The sequence below is a fragment of the Juglans regia genome, chromosome 8 (assembly GCF_001411555.2).
Source record: "Juglans regia cultivar Chandler chromosome 8, Walnut 2.0, whole genome shotgun sequence".
Lineage (NCBI taxonomy): Eukaryota > Viridiplantae > Streptophyta > Magnoliopsida > Fagales > Juglandaceae > Juglans > Juglans regia.
In genome coordinates, this window is record NC_049908.1 from 28282814 (window position 1) to 28298464 (window position 15651).

A 15651-nucleotide genomic window follows, 5' to 3' on the forward strand; every position below is an offset into this window, starting at 1 on the left:
TCGTGGGGAGTGGCGGCGCTGGGCATACGAAGGAGCGTCTCTAGGTGACGCTGAACGGAGAGACGGCATCGCTGGGTGGGGCTGGACAGAGGATGGTGATGCGATGCGGGTTGCGAGAAATGCTAGGCATCAGCCGGAAGCCACAACACACTCTTAAGATTTTTTTTTTTTTTTTCAACTCAATACGGTGCGGTGAAGATTTAAGCTGATATTTTTCATTTCTCTTATATCAAAACGTACGTTTTGTTGAAAAAAAGCCACGTTAGGTGTCTTGTGTGTACTTCTAGAGTGGCTGATCCCTAGTTTTCCTCGTGACCAAAAACCCTCTGCTCAAGATTTCGGACATTCAAGATTCAATTTCGATCCCTTTTGCTGCTGCCACCCAAATTTCGATTTCGATTTCGGCCCAGCCCGCGCCACCCAGATTTCTCTCTGCCATTCGAGTTCTCTCTACAGCCCAGTCCACCAGCGTCGACCTGCTCAGCTCCTCCACCACCGTCGGCCAGTAAGAGTCGTCGACCCAAAGCAAAGCTCTGGCATTCGAGTTCCGCCCAGCCCGCACCACCCAAATTTCCCTCTGCCAGTCGAGTTCCCCTTGCAGCTCCGTCCACCGGCACCAAGTTACTAATCTCCTCCACCACCGTCTGCCAGTAAGCTCTCATTCGGAGCAGACTGCATTTGAGTGCTCTCAAAACAGATCTGTATCCGCCCCAGAGCAAAGCTTTGCTTCCGCACCACCCATCACGACGCCACCACCAACCAGGTAAGGAACCGTTGCTCTGCTCTGTAATGGTTCTTCTTGTAAATCAGTGTAACTTGCGGAATCTGTTGTAATGTAAAGAGAATTGGGAATTGCTGCAATGTAATAAGGATTGTTGTAAAATGAAATAGAGTGATTTGCGGAAGAAATAATAGACGCAGGGAAAGTGTTTGATAAAGAGTCTCATAGACTCATATGCTTTGATAAGGGAAACTTCGAGGATTTCCAACCTCCATACACAGATCAGTTCTTCACAAGGTTCTAGAATAATCTCCCTCCCCTCAGTCCCTTCCCTTATGCTCATGCAGAATAACAAACCATACCAATAAAAGACTGACACGTAAACATCTAGCAACTAACTATTACAAAGAGACAAAATACAATAATATGCTGAAATTCTCGAGGATGCAAAACGGTGAGTATGTCACTGATTATTGAAGCTGTGTAATCTCATTTCTCCAAAACGGTGTGCTGCATCAGGTTCCTAACATGCTCTCACCCATGATTCTCGTTTCGCACGGTCATACATAGAAGATTATGGCACTGGCTTCTGTCCATATTTGCCCCATCGGTAGCCATCTAAAAATTAAAAGATCTATTAATAAGTGAAGCCATGCTAATTTTGTAGGATTGGAGACAAAAAAGTTCTTACATTTTTGCTTTCTCAGTTGTCATTTTTAGGATGCCTCCCCCGACAATTAAATGGTGACTGAATCTCCCCCTCTTTCTCACTCTCTCTCTCCAAACACTCTGACTCAGACTCTCAAACCCACATTATAATTTACACCACAGAACTCAATCACTTTATCATCAGCTTTTTATGCTTTATTACAGATCAGTGATATGTACAAGAGAGGAGGAATGGTTCCTCTGAGTGGTGAGTAACAAAAGTGGTTGCAACTTATAAATTATCAAAATCTTATGCCTTTTTGGGCGGTCGGATCATATATCAAACTGTTCTTCTCTATGTCTATCGTTACGAGGGTCGAGGAGTATATAAAAGCAAACTAGAAACACCAAAGTTGGTACCAATCAGACCTTACTTGACATTATTAGTCACCAAATATTTTAAGATTGTTTTTATGTCCTTCTTACTAAATTTGTACCCCAAATTCCTTGCAGATTAGGTAGCATATACTGTCCTCTTGAAACTCATCTCAATCCTGTTTTCTCCCCCCACCCCCAAACGTCCAAATCCGAGATGGGTTGTCATGAACAGAAACCTAAGCATCATAAGCTGACAAAAATATATATAATTACTTTATATTTTTAATCAGTTTTTCAAATATGAGAAGAACATGATCTAGTCAATGTTTATCTATATCTATATAAGAAAAATATCAAAACTGCATGGTTATGTAAAACTTAACATATTTTGTATCATTCACCGCATGTGAATAGGGAGATAATAAAAAATCCTTGATTCTGAATTACTTGTTGAAAAACATATGCAACCAGATGCAATTTGAAGTACATGTATGGGTTCTTTTGCTTTTTTCCTCTTTAAATTTGAATCGGTTTTTGTTCTTTTGCTTTTTTTCCTCTTTAAATTCGATTTGGTTTTTCGATTCTGAAAAATAGTCTCTTTCTGGGTTTTGCGAATTTGCGGCTCTGTCATTATTGGGGTTCAAACGTTTCCAGTTTAGGTCACTTGCTGCCTATCTTCGTTTCATGCATGTATCTTTTGTGGATGAGTTGCATGTGTTTAGTTAGTTTGGTCACGGATGTGGTTGGCATTTGTGTCTTTCCAATTATATTTTGATTCGCTAATCTACATGCATGTTGTTATACAATCTATACGGATGTGGTTGTCATTTGTGTCTTTCCAATTATATATCGGATAAACACATCTTCAAACCTTGCTTTCGTTTTCTGGTTACCTCACTCTCTCTCTCTCTCTCTCTCTCTGTGACAGCTTCTGGATATCTTTATGGATATCTTTATCCATCGGAGCTCCAAGGTATTTGGGGGAAAAATTTTCGATGGAAGACTTATTATTTTCCTGAGACCTTTCTGTTCTTCAGACTCCACCGCATCAACCCTAACCTCACACTCCCTCACCATCCCAATTCTCAAAGACCTCATATCAAAGCAACACTGGTCAGAAGTCAAGGCCCATCTCAAAGAAACAGATCCCACCGCGCTTCTCTGCCATTTGCTTAGCTCAAAGGCCGATCCAGAGATCATTCTTAGGTACTACAACTGGTCCCAGAAAGAGCTCAAAATCTCACACCCTCTCCAACTCTCTTTTGGGCTCTTGCACTCGTTAGCTACTACCAAAAGTTACTCAAAAATCAGGGCTTTCTTACACAAATTTGTCCAAGATGAGAACTTGCACTCAAATTCTTCAATTTTTCATGCACTTTCAATTTGCAGCAACAAATTATGTGCTAATTCAATAATAGCCGATATGTTAGTGTTAGCCTATGTGAGAAATTTGAGGACCCGTTTGGGTTTTGAGGCGTTTAAGCGAGCTGGGGATTATGGGTTTAGGTTATCTATGTTTTCATGTAACCCGCTATTGAGTGCTTTGGTCAAGGATAATGCAATTGGGGATGTGGAATATGTGTATAAGGAGATGATGAGAAGGAGGATTGAACCTAATGTGATTACATTTAATGTTGTCATTAATGGATTGTGTAAGGTTGGGAAGTTGAACAAGGCCAGGGATGTGATTGAGGACATGAAGGCATGGGGCATTCCGACAAATGTGGTTACATATAATACTCTTATTGATGGATATTGCAAGATGGGTAGGGTGGGAAAAATGTATAAGGCTGATGCCATTCTGAAGGAGATGGTGGCAAATAAAGTTTTCCCAAACGAGGTTACCTATAATATTTTGATTGATGGATTCTGTAAAGATGAGAATGTATCGGCTGCAAAAAAGTTGTTTGAAGAATTGCAAAGACGTGGCTTGAAACCCAATGTGGTCACATGTAATTCGCTGATTAACGGGCTGTGTTGTGCTGGAAAGCTTGATGAGGCCATTGAGTTCTGGGATGAAATGCTGGGCTTGGGTTTGAACCGAAATGTTGTTACTTATAATGTGCTTATGAATGGGTTTTGTCAGAAGAAGATGATAAAGGAAGCTAGAGACTTGTTTGATGATATGAGGGGACATGGGTTGGCTCCCAATGCTATAACATTTAATACATTGATTGATGCTTATTGCAAGAATGGGATGATGGAGGAAGCATTTGTGCTGCAAAGTTCCATGTTAGAGAAGGGGGTTTTCCCACTCGCTTCAACCTATAATTGCCTAATTGGAGGTTTGTGTATAAATGGGGATATAAAAGCAGCCAGAAAGCTTATATTTGAAATGGAGGATAAGGGACTGAGAGCTGATCATATAACATATAATATTTTGATAGGTGCATTATGCCAGGAAGGGGAGTCAAGAAAGGCTGCAAAACTCTTGAATGTGATGTTTAAGGTGGGTTTGAGCCCAAGTCATGTGACATACAATACTTTGATGGATGGCTTTTGTATGGAAGGTAACCTCAAGGCAGCCCTGAATGTGAGGATGCAAATGGAGAACAAAGGAAGGCGGGCAAATGTTGTTACTTACAATGTACTAATTAAAGGATTTTGTAGAAAAGGCAAGTTGAAAGATGCAAATGGACTTCTTAATGAGATGTTGGAAAGGGGTTTGATCCCAAATCGGACTACTTATGAAATAGTAAGAGAGGAAATGATGGAGAAAGGTTTTATTCCTGACATAGAAGGGCATCTGTATAATGTCTCTATCAGCTCTTGACCATTGAAATGAGAACTGAACTATTATAACCATCACCGATGTATCATGGGATGCAAGTAGATAAAAAGAAAATGCAGAATGGGTCCTCATTTCACAAGTTACACAAGTCTAACCAGACCTGCCATGTTTAGATTGTTGCAGTTCAAGACCAAGCACACATCCTTCATGTTCCTTAAAAGGTATATCTTTCCTCACTGTTAAAAGTATTCAGAGCTTGTGATCCCTGTCCAATTCACTTGCATTGTCTTTTTCAAATTCTTAGTGGATATGTCTGTGTAGTGTGGATGATAAGTAAAATTCAGTATAGAAATCTTGATCATGTCAAGGGTCCCCAATTATATATATGTGTATATTATATATGTCTATCTGTACTATTCATGTATGTATAGTGAAAAATATATTTTGAATTTGTGTTAGGGTTTTCTTTGGAGTGCATGGATTTTCAGAAGAAGCGGAGTCAGCTTCTGCTCCTCATCACCTGTATCATCGCTCTCAGCATCCCAGGTACTCAAATAATATATATATATATATATATATTTCCCTTGTATATGATGGAATTTGAATTGGGTTCTGGCTGTCGTGTGATCATTTGGTGTTTGCTTTGTTTTATTGAAGTCTCGGGTTATGCACTGTTTGGTTGTTGCGAAAATGCAGGAAATGAAAGAAAATAATTTTCATATTGAATTTTCAAGGAAATTGGAATCTAGTGTTACATGGATATTTTACAAAAATTGTGAGATCAGTAGTATTATTAATTATACTTATCAAAAAAATTATTAATTAATATAATATGTAAAATTTGACATCATAAGCTATTCCGGATTATAAATCCAAAATTTTTCCAAGATTCACAATTATAAGTTGCTTTGGTTCATACTTTTTTCCTGAAGCTTTCTTCCCGCTTCAGTTATTAATGCTGCTTATGACCCATCGTTGGTTTTATCTTCATCAGTCGTAAGTTGTGGCAAATGACGTAAAAGGGTTGGTTATGAGTGAAGGATGTTGAGCTCAATAATGTTGGCCGTTTTATATATGTACAATACCAGAAAGAAATGGTCAAAGGTGGGTCACAAAGTATGCCAATAATTCAAGCTTTCCTCAATGATTATGACCTAATCAATATTGTAAAGTAATACTTTTTTTCTGTTGGTAAGTATGGGAGAGGTGACATACGGCCATATAGGTCGATGAAGATACGTGAAAGGAAGTTAAAAATGTTTGAATCTTGATTTCTTATGTTAGTTTGGTTCTGGATTCTATTGCCATGCATTGACTCGGTATGCTTGGAATGATTTTATGTTCATGAATATGGAACGGTTGTAGGGTGCTAAGTTTTTGAGATAGGAATTACAATTTGCCCATAAGGTCTTAAACATTACCTGTAACTCTTATCTTTTGCAGAATGGTATTAATCATTCATCCTCATAACTGCACACTTGATTTTCTCATTTCATCACTCTTCTGGTGCTTTTCTGACTTTTCTGTAAAATGGATATGTTGTGGCACTATACATTAAACTAATTTATGTTTTCATCCTTTATTTGGTGGAACAATCTGGTGGGTGGGTTATACTGATTGTTCTTGATCATCTACTTTAGAGTTGCTTCTATTCCATGCCTTCTCATCTTCCTTCCTACTATAACTTTTCTGGACTTGAATTTTGATTAGCTATTGCAATTTTACCTACTTTTGGGTCTGACTAGTTTTGGTTTGCATATGTTTCTGAATTATTATTTTTTATTGTTCACATACTGTCAACCCATTAGTAAAAATTAGTGATAATAATGTTTAGTTTCTGATTTTGGTAAGATCAAATTTTAAAATAAGCTCTTACATTTTGTTTTTGGTGACACTTTTGTCAAGGTAAAATCCTTGGGGGGCGTTTTGAGAAAGATTTGATGTTTTTGAGCCTCCCTATTTGTTTTTTTTTTCTTGAAAAGAGATCTGAGCTTTCAACCCAATGGTGTTTAAACAATATTTACGAATACCGAAATATAGAAATGGTGTTTGATTTTATCTTTAAATTGCTTCTGTGATTTTTAATTGTGTATGTTTACATATCTTCACTTGGTTGTCCTGTTCTATACATCTTGTTCCAATAGAGATATAGAAAGTTTACCTTGCTTTTACTTTTTATAGCTGACAAATGTCGGTAGCTGGTTAGGGAAGAAGCGTCATCTCAGAGTGGAAAGTTTACATTCTTGAACTGTTTTGACATGGGCTCTGAATCTGTAGCTTGTGCTGTGAAGGAGAGTGTGAAGTTGTACTTCTACAACATCAGAGCTGCTCATGTTGAAAAGGCGAGGCATTCTGCAATTGAGGCTGCTTTTAGTTGATGCATTGTCACAGAGAATGTCTGCTAAAGATGCTGCCAAACAAGCACAGAAAGAAGTTGCAAAGGCGGCAATGTTGGTGACCCGGCAAGCCAAACGCGTAATAGGCCCCATTATCTCTTCTGGATGGGACTTTTTTGAAGCAATATACTATGGTGGTACCATGACAGACAGAAGGATTCCTCAGAGGCACCGGAACATTGTTTGGCACATGTGCTGCTGGTTTCCTAGGAGAGCAATGACTTGGGAAGGTTGGCTATCTTGTGGGAATTGAATTGGGCAGTTGGGTTGGAGGTAGGATAGGATTTATGGTATATATGGTATATATATATATATATATATATATATATATAGGTAATAAAATAAGTTTTATTTATAGTAGGGCAAAGCTAACTACACCGTGAGTACACAATCAAAATGAGAAAATCATGGACATTTTAGTCCACTACAAAGATTGACTCCCATACATAAGAACAAGGAAAGAGTAAGTCTAATTATAAGCGATTCTGCACACTAATACGTGTATTCATTCAATATAATTGGTCAAAAAGTAAATTTTATTAAAAATAGTGTTAATTTAAATTTAGAATATAAAAAAAATAATATTAGTACGTAGATTGTTACGCAAACTTATTTGTACGTAGTAAAACTCTAAAAACAATGTTTTAAAAATAAAACTTAAGCTTATCCATTATTTTGCGGTATTTCAAGCTTTTATCATTTCTTTCCCGTCAATTACACCAATACATTCGTATAGTAATAATTTTTCATGTGTTTTGGGTCCATTTGGATATCGAGATGGGATGAAATTTTATATCATTTTATTTAATTTTAATTAATAATTTTATTATTATTAGTATTCACAAATTATCTTAATTTATTTTATTTCATTTTACTATCTAAACTGACTTTTAAGTTATGTTTGAATAGTGAGATAATTTTAGAAGATTTGTGAATGGTAATAAAAAAATAATGATAAAATATTAAATAATAATAAAATATAAATAAATAATAATAATAATAATATAATATTAAATAGTAGCGGATGAGACCAAAGACAGCTGAGACGGAGATTTCTTTACAAGTGCGAGAGGCCTTCGTACATGAGTGATGAGTATTGAAAGGATACGAAAATTCCATTGCTTATGGAACATTGAACTCCTGCTTATTTCTCTCTCTCTTTCTCTCTCTCTCTCTCCATCATATCCTCCACCGAAGTAACTACTTCGAAACTGTGACATAGAGACACGTTTATCTCTGATTTCCTGAAAACCTTAGCTCTCCGGTGGATTCAGGACTATGACCTGAACGTCATTCGATATTTTAGAAGCAGTGGATCATCGAGGATCACACTGACAGCACCTTTCCACAGCCGTTCGTCCAGGTTAGCTTCTCTCTGCCATGTGACACGTCCATGTGGTTATCTGGCCGACAGGTGTGGTAAAATTGTTTGGATTTCAAGAGAAGTCTAGCACACCAAATGTTTGATGAAATTCTCACTGTAACGCAAGAAGCTAGTGTTGGATTATTGTATTTTTTCGTTTTTCTAAAATTTCCAACCGTTTGAAGAACCTGAATCAACCACAAACCAATATTCGAGTTTATTTTTCATAGATTAATTCGTGTCTGTTTAAAATGTGAAAACTTTCCTTGGGAATACTTAAAACTAAAAAAAGAAGAACTTTACTTGGGAATGGCGTAAGTGAGTTCTTTTCCTTTTTCCCTCTTTAAATTCGAATTGGTTTTTCGATTCTGAAAAATAGTCTCTTTCTGGGTTTTGCGAATTTGCGTCTCTCTCATTGTCGGGGTTCAAACGTTTCCAGTGTATGTCACTCGCTTTATATCTTCGTGTCACGCATGTATCTTTTGAGAATGTGTTGCATGCGTTTAGCCAGTTTGGTCATGGATGTGGTTGGCATTTTTGTCTTTCCAATTATATTTTGATTCTCTAATCTATATGCATGTTATTATATGCTAAATTTGGTTCATTGTTGGTCTTTGTCGGTGAATGTGGATATCAGCCAAATAATTTCCATGCCCAATAATTTTGCTTTTGTCAATAGAGCATCTGTACCACAATTTTTGAATTGTTATGTACGTAGATGACCTTCCTTGGATTGTTACAAATGGTCTGTAATTGACTCTCTAGAGAGAGAGAGAGAGATGGATTTTATCTTTGGAGGTTGCGTGCAACAAATACAAAAAGTTTATCCGTCCAGGTGCATGGAACTAAGATGGGTTAGCAGCAGAAGGAAAAGAATAATTGACAAGGAAAAGAGAGTACTGCTGCCAAAGAAACCATTTATACCACCGGCATTAGTCCCAATATATATATCCACAACCCCATCGCACATAAATCCTGAGGAGCTCAAAGACCTCTACAGTGCCTCCAATCACTCCTGCCACCGATTCCCCAGCTATGTGGACTCTGAGGGCACTGTCAGAGTTGAACCGGTGGACATTCACAAGCTCAGCGTAGCTCTCTCCCACAGCTCTGTTGTCGTCTCTGTCTTCTGCAAACCAACTGATGTTTTATGTGCTACTGAAACGTCGTCGTCGTCGTCGTCTTCTTCTTCTTCTCTAGAAGATTTGATAAAACCAAGAAAGACATTGGGTTTGGGAGATTTGTTCCAAAAAGTGCTGCCGGTAACACCATCCAATGGTCAGCTGGTGGGCTTTGGCCGTGCTGTTTCTGATTTTGGATTGACTGCTTCCATTTATGATATCATGGTATGCCCTGACTACTATTATTTTCATGATGATGATTAAATGGTCGGATTCCACTCTTACTTGCACCAATCGTGTACGTGAATAAAGGGTTGCTTTCTACTTCAGATTCTATACAAGTTTACAAGATTAAAATTTGCCCATCCATTTTTACTTCCAACTAGATATTAACATCTACATATATTTATAATCATGCTTCAGTGGCTTCCCAGGTTATCCCTTCATTACGGGGAATGGGAATCGGCAGGATTATTGTTAAAAGAATTGTAAGGTAAGTCGGTACTTTGTTATAAAAAAGTAATTTGAGCTCTCATGAGTACTTATCCTTTTCTATAGTATTGGTAAATTTAAACTTTTTTATTCTGCTCAAGTTACTTTTATCCAGTTCATCTAACTTGTTCTTGGACATCGATACTGTTCTTCCACTTCTGCTACTCTGAATACTGGCAACTGTAGGAGGAATCAACTCATATAATCATATGATCTTTAAAACATGATTATTCCGTACCTTTCATACACACACACTCTCTCTCTCTCACTAACATTTGACTTCCTTCAGAATGCTTGCAAGCATTGACATTTATGACATATCAGCAGTTTGCTCAGAGAATGAGAGGTACTTTTACTGATTTGCTTGAACTTTAAAATATCAATTCTATGGTCTAACTTTCTTTTCTTTTATAAAAATTGCCACTATCCAGGATTGAATATCCTGGTTTCATTCACTAAATCAGACCAGTCTTTACCTCTATAACAAACTACAGCCTATCCACACATACATAAATGGAAGAGGTAGATATCAATAATTCTCACCAAAGATGGAGTGGCATTTTTTTTATGAACATTCTTTTAGTACTACAAAATTTTATTTTCTTGACCATAGCACGTTATTGAGCAATACTTTCTTAAATTTTGAATAAAAAAAATTGTGTGGGGTCTAGTCTCCACCCTCTTCTGTCCCCCTCTATCCATCGAGGGTGGAGGGAAAACTAACAGACCTGAGTTGGGGCTTTGTTTGGTAACTAAAGTCATCTCAACTCATCATTACAAATTTTTCAAATCCTAACACAAAATATAATAAACAATTTAACTTTTTCAAATTCTAAAATAATAATAACATTAAAAAATAATATTCTAATAATATTTTATCATCTTAACTCAACTCAACTCAACTCAGTTCAACATCCAAACGCAGCCTGGTCACCATCCTTAATCCATATATTTTGACATTGATTGAAACCATGGAGTTATCTATGCGAACAAATCGGTCGTGACACAATTCATACAGATAAGTTGTTAGAAAATTGAAAAACTTGAACTTGACATAAAAAATTGTAAGAATGTCATCCCAGGCCAAACTTGGAAAGTTCCCTTGTCAGGGCTGTAGGTCGCTCCTGTATTACCACTGGAGATTGGCCATCTTGAAGTTAACAAGCAGCATAATCATGCATGTCCATATTCTGTATACCATGGCCAGATATTTTTCCAGTGTGACAGATGAGCTAAAAGCTTGAGTTTGTATTTCCTGTCTTGTTGATCTCCCTAAATGTTTTGTTAGATTGTTTTTCAAAGCATGCGGATTTGGAGATGACATTTTGAGCTCCACCACAATGATGTATTCAAGGAATGCTTCCACTTGTCACCAAGGCAATCAAATAGTTATACGTGCAGGTCGAAAGCTCTTGTTAGCTCCTCCACATAGAGAAGCCCTTTAATCTCTGCAGGCTATTGAATCAGTAAGTTTATGTACACTGTACCCTCAGCTGATGCATTACAAGGCAAAAATGATAAGAGTTTCTCAGCTTTATTTGAAATTCATGTATCAAATTATAGGAATCAGGACATGTTAGCTAACACAGATTTGTGGAAGTCATTCTTGTTGCTGTCCGGGATGAGTATGGCTTGGCTTAAGCGATTTTATTGAGTAGTCAGTATTCGGGATTTAATTGAGTAGTCAGTATTCATTCTCCTGACTGTTTACTTGTATCACGTAAATTTCAAGATGTATCGTGGCCTTTGAATCTCTTTTATCAGTTTCATTTAAGCTTGTATTACCATATGCTAAATAATTCTTACATATGCATTTTTCTTGATTTTTGAAAGTATTTCGGATGCTTCTGCATATTCCATAGAAGCAATATATAGACATTGTCCCTCTTGTCTGTATGCTGCTTTGTTCAAATTGTTACCGTACGTATGTTTTCCTTTTTAACAATCATGTAGTATAGGTGTTTCACTCCATATCTTGGATTGATATCATTTCTACTTATATTTTCAATGATTAGTTTAGCGCGTTAAAAATACATGCATCCAGGCATTGCAGTAATGATTATCAAAATGACCCTATTGCGTAGCAAAATTCTCCCAAAATTATGGTGAGATGATACTATCTTTAGACATTTTGCTTTTCTGAGGTGTAAACCCAAAATTCTGTGCATCGATGTCCAATTCATACTTATGGGGTTAGTGCCAGATTGTTTTCGGTGTAAAAGGTCTGCTGCTACTTGCAAAAAGCTAGTTGTCAAGCCGATTGCAGTTATCCTGATTCCTCATCCTCACTACCCCCATGTCAGCCATCACAGAAAAGCATGCAAAACATCTTCATTTTTTATCTTCAGTTTCCCAATAATGGCTTTGGAAGAGGTTGTGAGTCACTAATGTTTTAGGACTTCATTCATGATGAGATTCTCAACGTCGTGAAGTCACTGAAAATTGTTTGAAGTAGTCTGATATGGGTGAGCTGAATTGTTTAAGCTGCATCTTCTCAGATGAGCAAAGATTTTCTCTCTGCTGTGTAAAAAGTGGAAGAGACTGGTCCATTTTTTTTATCCGTCGTTGAGGATATCTATAAACAACTTTTAGCACTGTGGGTTTTTGGCGTATTGAATGGTGAAGCTTGCTTGTGGCAGCTCCATGCACAAAGTGAAGATGGGGGACCAATTTTGATGGAAAATTACTGTAGTGTTTTATGAGGTTTGATCGTTTTTCCGTAAATGTTTGACAACAATCCCTGTTGTGGTACTCATATCACAAAGAGAAATAATATTTACAGTTCTAGAGTGTACAAATCTCTCGCACTCATTTTAAAAAATAGATAAATCTAAAATTCACATGAAAAAAATTATTTTTTAATAGTGGACTCAAACTTTTTTTTAAAGAAAGTGTGCGGTACTTACACATTCTAGAACTGTATATAATTACTCTTACGAACACGATACGATAATAATGGATTTGAGTTTAATCTTAACATATTCGGGTCAAAACGGGTTGATCTGTTAAGATACGATTGCTTAATGGGTTGATAAAGGGTCAACCCGTTTTTACTCGTTATGATCTATTAAGAAAGTTAGAGTTACAATTATATTCCTATACCTAAAAGTAAAATTTAGGATTTTAACTTCGATATTTTTATTATTGGGATTGTAATTTTGGACTTATTGTTAGTTTTATATATATATTTTTTTATAGATATTGTGATTTTAACATTTATATAAAATTATGTTAAACTTAATCAGGTCAAACGGGTTAATTTCTTGTCTGTTTAACCCATTTACATAAACGGATCGAGTTGTGTCAACTCATTATATTAATAGATCGTATTAGGGTCTGAAATTTTAACACAATAAGCTTAACGAGTCGTATTCAAATTGACATATATATTATAATACATATATCTTGACACGATACAAATATAACTCGTTAATATGATTTGACATTCTTATAAATTAATCTAAGATTTGAACTAAAAAGACACAAAATGTCATGTCAAAACATGTGTTTGATTGGGTTCGAGCGCTTACTTTCAATTTAAAATGTCAACCTTTTCAGCGGGCTGTGCAACATAATTGATTGGCGACCAAGCAAAGAGAGTTTAGCTTAATAAACACTGAACCCCGATCATGACTTTGCTACAATTTTTAAGAGCACTTAATTAGGCTTTTTGGAGGGTGGGGATGACTTAATTATGAGTCGATCCATCTAGATAGATTCGCGACGAATTCCATTCCATTATATTTAAAAAATGTAGATATATAAATTAAGAAAAATAATAATATATAATTATTATATAATTATTTTAAAAAAAATAAATATATATAAGACTTATATAAAATATTAATTAATTTTTTAATAATAGATCACGTATTTTTTTATTATACGCAGATTGTTGAACTACTCCAGGAAAAAGTGTAGGCGCGTAGGTGGGAAAAGATAGAATACCGTGGCAAGCTCATCTTGGTGACATATTTTATAATATCCCTTTTTTATTTTTTTGTCTCAATTTATATAATGCTTGGCCTTGGAGTTGGAGAAAAAGATAACTGAAATTAAAGACCAAGGACTTTGACATGATCATGAGCTTATACCAGAATAATAAAATGCAGTAAATTAATGTGATGGTTTTGAAAATTGAATTTGAATGAACATTTTTTTACGTGTCAATTAATACACAATTGAAGACATTTTGTTCTTTTATTTTATTTTTCTTGCAAGTTGAGATATTCAAAGTGGACAAGAATCATTCAGAGAACTTCATGCATTCGTTCAATCTTACCCAATTTGCGTTTCCTTGACCATCTTGGAAGCTTTGAAGGAAAAAAGAAAGCCCTTTAATTAATCAGAAATAATAGTTATAATCGTGAGTGTATAAATACTGTATAATTTATTTTAAAAAAAATAAATACAATATTTACATAAAAATAAATTAATTAATTTTTTAACCGTAGATTCTATATTTTTTCAAAACAACTATACAGTATTTACGCATTCTATGACTATATATAGCATTACTCTTAATTAATTAAGCTAATCATTTTGTTTATTTTTTAATCAAAATCCTCATTGGTATAGAATGGAAAAATAAAAATATATTAGAAAATAAAATCAGGTTGACCTAATTTGTTTATTTTCTTGGTTGGAAGAGAAGGAAAGAGGCTTTCTCATCGTGCAATTTACTTTTAATGTCACCTTTAAGGAGATAACGAGATTAATAAATAACACTTATTAAGAAGATGATAAATATAAAAAGATTACGTAAAAGTAAATTTATAAAAATATTCTCTCATAATATTTTTTTTATTATTATAAAAAGAGTTCTTGGCCAGAATTTAATTAACCGAATAATATAATTAAGAATTTAAGGGACGAAGTAAAGTGAGCTAAGCCTAAGGACCACTCAAGCCTAATAACTTGTAAAAGAAAAGTTGTCTTCTTTTCCTTCTTAATCGTCCTTGAATAGTGGTGGTTTTAGAGTCAATTGCCCTTGTAAACAGGTTGCCTTTTAAATAAGAGAAAAGATATTTATATTTGTGAATTGTATAACTGTCACGTAATTATTTTTAAAAAAATGAATAAAATATGAGATCTACATGAAAAAAATTAATTTTTTAATAATAAATCTTATTTTTTTAAAAAATAATTATGCGATATTTATATACTTTATGATTGTATATAGAATTATTTTTTAAATAAATTCAACAAGTTACATTTTTATAGGATTATCCCTTGAAAACGTGTGTAGTGCTATTGACCGACTCCATCCACATATATATTTTATTTTATTTATAACGTTCTCTCTAAAGTCTTGATCTTAGATTTTTTTCCTCAAGAACAAGATATAAATTTACTATAAATTTGAGGACTTTTCAAAAATAACACTATTAAAGAAAATAAATAAATCTTAGATTTTCTATTTCCTCTCACAATTTAATGTGTCTCATTTTAAATAATTTGAGAGAAATAATATTTACAATTTTAGGATGTGTAAATCTCACGCATTTATTTTTAAAAAAATAGATAAATTTAATATTCATATCAGAAATATTTTTTTTTAATAATAAATCCTTTTTTTTTTTGTGAGACTGCACAATCTAAAGACTTTATTTAACATTATTTATAATTTTATATGCCGTATGAACTGTATATACATTAAACTTGAAGGCCGATATTTTTTAATAAAATAAAAAAAAATACTTATTTCCCATAGAGAAGCAATGGTTCCGAGTTTTGCTACACAACTTCCACATACCATATTTTTTAAAATTTTTAAAATTTTTAATATTTTTTGTATTTTG

At 34.9% G+C, this 15651-nt stretch overlaps 2 protein-coding genes and 1 pseudogene across 15 annotated transcripts; all 3 read left to right on the forward strand.

Moving 5' to 3' along the window:
- The first annotated feature begins 682 nt into the window (after window positions 1-682).
- On the forward strand, window positions 683-7365 carry LOC108987725 (pentatricopeptide repeat-containing protein At1g09820). Of its 4 annotated transcripts, none has more exons than XM_018960704.2 (4): window positions 683-763; window positions 2676-4699; window positions 4938-5024; window positions 6660-7365. In XM_018960704.2, exon 2 carries the CDS (start codon window positions 2691-2693, stop codon window positions 4518-4520), a length of 1830 nt encoding a protein of 609 aa, XP_018816249.1. In that variant the 5' UTR covers window positions 683-763; window positions 2676-2690; the 3' UTR covers window positions 4521-4699; window positions 4938-5024; window positions 6660-7365. The 4 variants fall into 4 exon arrangements, with proteins under 4 accessions (XP_018816249.1, XP_035549506.1, XP_035549507.1 ...); XM_035693613.1 differs by having other exon boundaries at window positions 6685-7365; XM_035693614.1 differs by having other exon boundaries at window positions 6756-7365.
- LOC108987728 lies at window positions 687-7365 on the forward strand (annotated as a pseudogene).
- A 541-nt stretch (window positions 7366-7906) lies between these two features.
- Window positions 7907-11624, forward strand: LOC108987727. Of its 11 annotated transcripts, XM_035693623.1 has the most exons (6): window positions 7907-8237; window positions 9073-9583; window positions 9793-9851; window positions 10140-10196; window positions 11139-11316; window positions 11414-11624. In XM_035693623.1, exons 2-5 carry the CDS (start codon window positions 9077-9079, stop codon window positions 11293-11295), a joined length of 780 nt encoding a protein of 259 aa, XP_035549516.1. In that variant the 5' UTR covers window positions 7907-8237; window positions 9073-9076; the 3' UTR covers window positions 11296-11316; window positions 11414-11624. The 11 variants fall into 11 exon arrangements, 9 of the variants coding, with proteins under 9 accessions (XP_035549516.1, XP_035549514.1, XP_018816256.1 ...); XR_004802287.1 differs by lacking the exon at window positions 10140-10196 and having other exon boundaries at window positions 8956-9583; window positions 9782-9851; XM_035693621.1 differs by having other exon boundaries at window positions 9003-9583; window positions 11139-11624.
- The last annotated feature ends 4027 nt before the right edge of the window (window positions 11625-15651 follow it).

Coding starts and splice junctions, on each gene's coding strand:
- LOC108987725 (XM_018960704.2), top strand. CDS start 2,691: ATGGATATCTTTATCCATCGGAGCTCCAAGGTATTTGGGGGAAAAATT.
- LOC108987727 (XM_035693621.1), top strand. CDS start 9,017: ATGGATTTTATCTTTGGAGGTTGCGTGCAACAAATACAAAAAGTTTAT. Junction 9,584..9,792: donor CTTCCATTTATGATATCATG/GTATGCCCTGAC, acceptor GTGGCTTCCCAG/GTTATCCCTTCATTACGGGG. Junction 9,852..10,139: donor ATTGTTAAAAGAATTGTAAG/GTAAGTCGGTAC, acceptor GACTTCCTTCAG/AATGCTTGCAAGCATTGACA.